Raw genomic sequence first — 9,020 nt, forward strand, 5'->3', positions numbered from 1 at the left:
TCACTATTTTTTATGAAATGGTTAGGATAAAATCCCAGAAACATTGTCACAGTTTATACAACTATTTATCTCTATGGCAGGTGAAAATACTATGCAAAAACTAAAAAACAGTTGAGTGATTACTCACAACAGTGACCTAGAAAACAATATAAAATGAAAATGATCAAAGATAGATATCTAAAAATGACTACATCTGCACAGTACTGTGTTTGACAGGACAGGCTTGACTTTTCAATCTCTATTAAATGTGTTTAGTAGAGAGTGGTTACAGAGAAAGACAAGCTAACTCTGTAGACTGACTGTGGATAGACACTATTATTTCCAATGAAATTTAATGCACTAATGTCAATTTGATATTCACAAGCAAGACAATTTAAAATAAGACTGGTTGCCTCCCCCCAAGATGCCAATCATAATCCTCAACTAAGAAATCCTTATAATTTTTTGAAGTTGTTTTACTTATAAAATTAGTTGTCTTGCATGGATTTTTTTTCACATTTTTCTCTTCTCAAACTCCACTCTCAATGCCAATCTATATTTTAAAAAACTGGATTATGGAAGTTTGGAATAAAGTTGACACAACATGGTCCAAAACAGACATGCATTCAAAGTTTTTTTTCTTATTCTGCTCAAAGTGCTTTTTGTCTGAAAACTAAATCACGACTTTCCCTTGGATCTGTGTAGAAGCCTTGTGGTGTTTCACTAACCATTAAGCAAGATGCCTGGCTTCTTGTTAAAGCAGGAGCAGGAACAGAGTATCCAGTCACAAGCAACTGCCCATCTTTTCACTAGGCTGGCACCATTTACCTTCATAACCTCCTGTCCCTTTCTAAAAGTATCTGCTGCAATGTGTTGACAGGAAAGGATAACTGCCAAATTTCAGAGGCAGTCCTTACTATGTTACTCAGGAACAGCTTGAAAGCTTAATGGAAAAAGGAAGTGGGGGCACGAAGAGTAGCCCCCTTCCCACTGAAGCTCACAGGACAAGAGAGACACTGCATTAGCATCTGTGCCACGCAACAGCCTGTCAAACGCCACATATAGACTTCAAAACACTGTTGGCCCTAAACAGAAAGAGACAGCAGAGGAAATCCTCGCCACTGATCCTAAGGAAATTAACTTTGTTTTAAACCATCCATTTCAGAGGGCAATTAACATTTTCAGGCAATACAAAGACTGAACTGAAGAAATTAAAGGAACCCAGTTCTGTTATGGTGACATCCCACTGTTTTCACAACTTAATACTGAAATATGGGAGAAGGTTTGCAGATCTAACAGGAAAAAAAAAAAAAAATCAATTTCCTAATTAAACCTGAAAACCAAGCTATGTATATATTGTATGCATGTTCTCTAATTTCATAGGAAAAACAGTCTCAAAGAATAGAAAAAGTCACCTTCCCTGCTAGCAATTAGGATTTAAAAAGAATAGTTGACTAATAAAATGAGCTGGCAGTGATTGGTGCCATTTTAGTGTCATAAGCATTATCAATGTATATGAAGGGTTTTATAAATCAGTAAGTGAATCATCCCTACATGTTTCATTTTTGCTTACTACTGGGTATTTTGTGTTCTGTTCAACATTCATTTCGTAATATTACAAGAGTATCCTCTAGGTGCCTTTGCCCACAAGGGTTGGGCTACTCCGTTTCTTTTCAACTAATAGGCAATGCAAAAATAAAGAAAGGAAGAAAACCACCACATTTAATTGCGATACAATGAATGTCCAATAACTTTTCTTAATGAGCAATCAAAGTGTTCATTCCATCTGGGAAATGAATCTGGCAGCTGTTGGTTACAACGTACAGACTGAACACTAGAGGCACAAGCTCAGTTGACAAGCTTTGTTTGCATATCCACATAGTTAGAGAGAAAGATGCAAGACATTTACAGTCGCACCAGGTAGTTCCTGATGTAAAATGTTAATTACCAACAGACTCTTGGAACTTCAGGCACAGAACCCCAAGGTAGCCATCTAATTTAGCAATCATGCATTCATTATTTTGAGCATTTTCCACAGTGAGAAAGAAATAATATTAAATAAAGGATGTTATTATGTATTGACTCCTGGTCCTTATGGTCCTCTAGCACTGGAAAAAAAAAATTATGAAAAGTTTACTTTCCTTTCAATTAGTCTGGTGTTTTTTTGCTATGAGGGAAACCATGTGATAGTTTGCTGTCCTATTTTTAGATTTTGCCTCCTCCCAGATGGCAACTTATAAGCCTGGAAGAGAATCCTTCAGTCAAATTAGATAACATACAATAAGGTCTGATCCTGCAAACTTTCTTATACAAACAGTCCCAGTAGAGTCACAGTCACCACTTGCCTGACAAGTAATAGCTGCAAATTAGGCTCCAGATAAAAGAGCTTTGTACAGTCAAACTTAAAGAAATATAAATCAAAATAATTGCACAAAAAGAAAGAGTTACCTAAACCTTCTGATTCAAAAAGATAAGTCTCATCAACGCCAATGCCTCTACACCAGTTAAGAAAGTTGGCTGTATTATCTCTAGCAAAAAAGGATCCTGATGGAGCATCCGTCTTGCATGGGACTTTTCTCATAGGAAAATCCTGTCAAGAAATTAAAAATATACACATTTATATCCATATTTTAAAATGAATTTTATGAGGGAAAAAAATCTTGCGTCTAAAGTATAAAAATGGGAGTTAGTAACTCTAACTGATGCATCCAAATGAAGGGACAGCTAATGCAGGGGGAGCGTATGGTATGCACAAATGTGTATACACATGGTTATTCTGCTGGAGTTGAGAATCAAGATAAGGAAAAAAGGCGACTGCCACTGTGGTAGCTCGGCCTCGGATGTGGCCTCTGCTAAAGGAGCAGCTACATCTGCCTAACCATCTCCCGAAATATGGGAAAGGGAATTCAGTTGATAGCTTCCTTGATCTAGTTCAGGGGTGCCCAATCGCCAGCCTGCAGGCCAAATATGGCCACACAGTCTTGGAATCTGACCCACAGGGCTCCCCACGGGTTGAAAAACTTGACAGCAACGGAGTAGTGGTAGTGCAGGAGTAGTGGCAGTTAATACTGCTACCCCTCCCCCCTGCCAAATTCCCAAGCACAACAGGATGAACCAGAGCCAGGAGCTGGGCCATGGTCCTCGCCCTGCATGGTTGGCTGGGGCCAGGCCACTCCCACTTCCCTCCACCCAGCCAGGTTGGGGTCAGGCCACACCCTTCTCCTGCCTGGCCAGCCTGGGGCTGGGCCATGCCCCCTTCTCCCATATGGCTGGGCCCCCACACCCTTCCCCAAATGGAGCTGGGCCACATACCCTTCCCCACACTTGCCAAGTTGGTGCTGGGCCACCCCCACCTTTCTCCTGCAGAGATTGGGGCCAGATAATGTCCAACCCTCCTGCTCCCACCCACAGGGCGAGGCCAAGCTCCCTTCCCTGGTGCAGCTGGATCAGGCTGGTCTCCTCACCCCCCCACCCCTGTGCAGCTGGATGGGGCCCCACAGCACCTGCCCCAAGTACTGGATTGGGTCCAGCCAGATCCAGGCCACGGACAGACCAGGCACTACCATTCCAGGCCCCTGGGCGAAAAGGTTGAACACCACTGATATAGTTAATCACTGTTTTGCTGCCCCCACCTCCAGACTCCATGCTGCAGCAGCAGGACCCCACACCCCCAGCACAGTTCTGCTTGAGAGGTATTGGCATTTCTGTCAGTTTATGAAAACACAACAGTGAAGTTAAAGAACAAAGTTCATTTGAGAAAGTTGAACAGCAGAGTAATCTAAACATTGGTAAAAGCTAACAAGTGCTACCAGCCCATGATTAACCACCTTCAGTAAAAACACACAAGTCTTGGCTTTATGCAGTTTTAGAAAAATCACCTTCATGCCAATTTGACTGCAATAGACTTTATGATGGGTTAAGAATGCTTTCTTCCAAGTTATTTCCCATTTTTCTGTTCGTGCTAGATTATGTTACCAGGGCTTGTTTGTTTGTAACTATACAAAAAGTGCTCCCAAGGAAGTAAAGGTACGAATCTGATGATTCAAGCCCTTCCCTCTCCTCAGGGGGAACTTGATAAACTATATGGCAACTTTCTCATTTCTGTATACATCCAAGCACTATTCCAAATACTCTTTCTAGCTCAAGTATACTGGAGAACATGTTGCATATAGTAATAATATTTGTACAGGTGCTAGGTTAACATCCTGAATCAAGGTTTCTATTTTGTATAAAATGATAGAGCATTCCCACCCCCACCCTCCACCCCTAATTTCTGCATAGTCTTCATTTCTAAAATGTGTTTAAAGTGCCAGTGGTATTCCTGTGTTCGCAATCTACTTGCCTACCAGCAAGAGTCACAGTCAGAACATGAAGTCCTTCAATTGGAAGGTTGCCTGTAAAAGGTCTGATTTAAGTTAGGACCATGCAAGAACTCTGAACAAACCTTTAGAATTTGACCCACATCTGCTTTGGAGCACATTACTTGAACTGTCCAAGCCATCTGGTTTTTTTTTTCTATTTTCCAAATACAGAGCATACAGAATACAGCATTGATGAACTACTCTCTGTACAAAGTCAGTTTTTATTGGCCTATTTCAGTAACAGCTAAATGCCATATGACTCACCCGCAAATCCTTTGAGCTACAACATTTCTTAATTGTGTTTTGAAGAACACCAACCAACTGGCAGAGCAGCACACCATTATCCAGCTCTTCCAGCAACTGTTCTGCAGCAACTTCTTTTCCTAGAAATAAACAGTGGTAAGAAGTAACTCACATGGGCCTTATAGTGATAATTCAGACACTGCATTCCTCCGTTATGAAGAAACATTTTGGCTTTAGTCTGCGGAAGTGTGATAGTTATTATTCCACCCAAATTTTTTTTTAATTGGGTTCAACCACATTAACTGATGAACTTCAAATTTTTTTTTCTACTTTATGCTTTTAGCACCAATCAGTTGCCACTACACAGAATGTGAGCTATCTTTAAAATGGTACATTGTTATATTAGTATTTGTATCATATCTTCTCACTCCCCAATTGCCTGTTTCTGCATGTGGCAGTTTTAAACCATAACTTCTGAATCTAAAAGAAAGACCTTTCACATATTAGAAAACAAAAATGTCTGTTTACCTGTGAAACTACTTATATTAAACTGAGCTTAAAATCTGATTAAAAATGCATTACTTAACGTGTGACTCTTAAATAGGAACTATAAATAATGTTATTAGTTCATCTAATTGATAGGTGGTAGCTCATAAAACATGAAACTAGAGCAGGCATTGAAATGCAACTACCTTCACTACTTATGCCGAAACACCTTAATTACTCTTTACAATATTATGGATATGAAAAGTCAGCACTAACTGAGACACCAGATTTTCAATTTCTTTAGGCAGCAATTTACCAAACAATCCTGATAGCCAGATTGATAGGTCTTCCTGCATAGGCACCAGTGTTGCTTCATGCCGCACAGATATCCATTGGTCATATAGGCAAACATCTGCCAAGCCTGGGCCATGTCTGGCAGTCAGAGGACATCGTGGGCTTAAAGGAAGATCATCTCCAAACCACACCTAATGAGAATTTCAATGAAGTCAAACATATTAACTGTAGCATTTGCAACCTCTACCAATAAAATCTAGAAATTCCTTAATTTGACTAATAAATCACATGATAGAATAAGAGTCCTCATCTTGCTAAAAAACCCCACACACATTCTTTCTTTAAAGTAAGATACAGTTTTGAATCTGGATTCCTAGGCTTAAGCATGATTCTAGTGATTTAGAAACCCTAGCACATATTTACTTACTAGCTTTATGGGATCTGGTCCCTGATCCCAACAATCCCTGATCCCATACTATACATGCATGACAGAAGGCACAATTTTGAGCTCAGGATTTAGAACCCAATCATGCTATTACTAATTACTACTGCCTGAGATTGTGATCCTGGGCTCCCCCTGCATGGGCAAGTTAAAATCTGGGTGCCCAGAGCCCTGTTTGCAGGGCCAACAGTCAGCTGATTATCAGCCCCAGCCCAGACAGCCTGGGGTCTAATTCAAGACCCAGGGCTGTCTGGGCACTAATGCCAACAGTCAGCTGATTGTCAGCCACAACCCAGACAGTCCCAGGTCTGGTTCACCCGGGGCTGTCCAGGCAAAGATGCAGCCAACTGTCAGCCCCCATGGGTTAAAGGGTTTCCTCCACCAAGGACTTTAAACCTCACGCCTAGTAGCTCTGGCATGGCTGGCAGGAGCAGGGGATCAGAGGCTCCTGGTGGGGGGAGGGGGGGGGGCAGTAGACAAAGGGCTTCCCCCAAGAGGACTTTAAAACTTTAGGCTTCTGGCGGGGTGCATCCGATGCCCTGTGCCTGGCAACCCTGCCAAAGCTGCTGGGCAGCAGGTTTTCAGGTTCCCAGTAGTGGGAGCCCTTCAGCTCCCCCCACCACCAGGACCCTCTGATGCTCCCACATCCGGCAGCCCTACCAGAGATGCTAGGCATGGAGTTTAAAACTCCCCAGGGAAAGAAGGCCCTGCTCACAGCCTCTGATCCCTTCCCTCCTTTCCCCAGGCCCTGTTGGAGAACCAGAACTGTCCTGGGGGCAGATGCTGATAATCAGCTGATTGCTGGCACTGGCCGTAGGGCAGCCCCCAGCTTCTTGGAAACTAGGTCTCCCCAAGCCTGTGCAGACAATATTGTCAGCACGCTTGGTGGAGAACAGGGCTGATTACAACAATCAGCTGTTTATTGGACATCCGCCCTAGAGAGCTCTGGTATATGGACATGGCTCATAGAAACAAGCCATACAAAGTGTTCTACTTTATTTGTGGAACATTTTTTATGGCTGGTTTGCCATTTTATGGTGCTTTAATTGGGTGCATACATAGCACCTTTGCCATTTATCCTGCAATCAACATGTTAATTGTGGCATAAATTCAAGATGTAGAGAGGGCCTTAGTGTTATCCCTCCACATGTTATAAGAAACATTTTCTTAACGGTTCCTAATTTTTAAAAACACTACTGTACCTGCAATTTGTAAATAACCATTCCATTTACAAAAACTTATAGCAAAATTAGTATTGGATCCACAACATGAATAGACAGACCTACAAGTTATTATTGAATGTATTGTATCTCATCTCAAAATCAGGTTAGATTTCCTGGGACTTTTTGCTTAATATTCTGATTTTGCAGAGGAAAAATGTGTTACCCTAAACAAAAGCATACACTTTAAAGTTAGGCTTCAGTTCTCATATAACCATTATATATTTTCATACTTCAGGGGAATGATTTGATATTGTTGTTTAGGAAAGCACAAAAGAAACTGATACAAACTTTAGCATGATCAAGATTCTTACTATGTCCCAAAAAAGTTTTTCCTACACATTTCAGTAAACCAAAAAAACCAAACAAACAACAAACAAACAAACCAACCTTTCTTACATAGAATAAATTACTTTGAAAAACTGAAATATTGAAACATTCCACAAAAATCTCTGTGTATTTTAGCAACCTCACCATTTGATTGGCTCATACCATGTCCTAGAAATCACCAATACTGACACTTAAAGATAGAAAGAAAGGTCCCCTCTGCACACAGAGGTAAAGTTGTAATTGGATCTATTGCACAATCTCTCCCACAGTCACGCCTCCTGCCATTCACTTGTGGGCTTTCCCTGTATCAAGAAGCAGGCATCCACAGTTAGGAGCCCCCTTTGCTGAGGGGATTCCCAGCCATGGGGACCACATGCAACCAAGACCCAGAGAACCCTGTTATCTGTGGGGTCCCTGGGTCCCAGCTGCATGTGAGGTGCAGCTGGGACGAAGAGACCCATGTGGGCCCAGGGGTGTCTCACACTTCCACGGCTCGAGGACTGCACCCATTGCCAAGAACTCTGTGAGCTGATGTGCTCCCAGCTGCAAGGGAGACCCTGCTACTCATGCAAATTAAAGCTAGATACCAATCCACTATAAACTTAGTACATATTTTTGAGGTCTAACTTTATATCTGGTTGGACCTTTTTATTGTGGGACCTTTTTATTGCTCATGTAGTTGGACTCAAGGTAACTGCACAATTAACCAGTTAATTACATGATACTTGTAACATAAGGACAGACAAAATACAGCTTTTGGGCTGCATCTGTCCCACAGCTGAGTGCCCACTAATTAAATGTATGCGGCCTGCCCGTGGCTGCGCCTGCTGTTCTCTTCATGAGGCCCTCCTCATGCCCGAGGGTGGAAGCATAGCATGCAGACTGCTACCAGGGCAGCACACTATGCTTCAACCCTTGGGCATGGGAGGGCCCCAGACAGCACACAGATTCTGGGTAGGGCCACTGCTGCCACTGCCCAGGGAACTGCTCAGTTCCCCTGGTCTTCAATGACTCCTCCTCATCTCCCTGCTTCAGCAATCTGGGCAGCAAGTAGGGAAGCAGTGGTAGGCAGAGGGCAGCTGTGGCTGGATGGGAGTGCAAAGCGTGGGCTGGCAGAAGCACAGAGCCCAGATCAACCCAGTTCCATCATGTGGGGCTCCCCATGGAGCTCTCACACAGCTCCCAGGACTCAGCCAAAGTCGTGCACCACACGAGAGGAGCCCCATGCAATGGAGCCAGCAGCCCTCCCTGTTTCCTGCTGCCAAGTGCAGCTCCCAGGACTCTGCCAGAAGCAGCGGGGAGCCCAGCACGATGGAGTCAGGCTGGATCAGCCCCACTCCCTGCTTCCTACCAGAGCCCCAGGAGCTGCACATGGCAGCAAGGAGTGGGGCCAAGCCAGCAACTCCATTGCATGGGGCTCCCCCTCATGTGGTGCACAACTGGCCGGATCCTGAGAGCTGCACATGAGAGGTGGGGAGCCTCACACAATGGAGCCAGAAGCCTGACCCCACTTTCTGCCACCATGTTCAGGTCCCAGAACTGGTCAAAGCCGCATGCGGCTGGGGGGCTCTGCCTGCGTGGGCTATGAGGACCCCCCGTTGCTGGTGGTGGCAGGGGCTGTGTCATGGTGGGGGCAAGTGAGCGAGGCCTCCACACCCCCCCCCC

At 43.7% G+C, this 9,020-nt stretch overlaps 1 protein-coding gene across 1 annotated transcript in view; it reads right to left on the reverse strand.

Moving 5' to 3' along the window:
- The window catches only part of GAS2L3 (growth arrest specific 2 like 3), a 33,675-nt gene that overhangs the window by 16,282 nt on the left and 8,373 nt on the right, over positions 1-9,020 (reverse strand). The window contains exons 3-5 of the mRNA XM_019514995.1: positions 5,386-5,554; positions 4,605-4,723; positions 2,428-2,569 (exon numbers count right to left, since the gene is read on the reverse strand). Coding sequence (XP_019370540.1) covers positions 2,428-2,569; positions 4,605-4,723; positions 5,386-5,554 — 430 coding nt within the window. The remainder of the gene's footprint in view (positions 1-2,427; positions 2,570-4,604; positions 4,724-5,385; positions 5,555-9,020) is intronic.

Source organism: Gavialis gangeticus, unplaced genomic scaffold (genome assembly GCF_001723915.1).
Source record: "Gavialis gangeticus isolate Ggan-Ray unplaced genomic scaffold, GavGan_comp1, whole genome shotgun sequence".
Lineage (NCBI taxonomy): Eukaryota > Metazoa > Chordata > Crocodylia > Gavialidae > Gavialis > Gavialis gangeticus.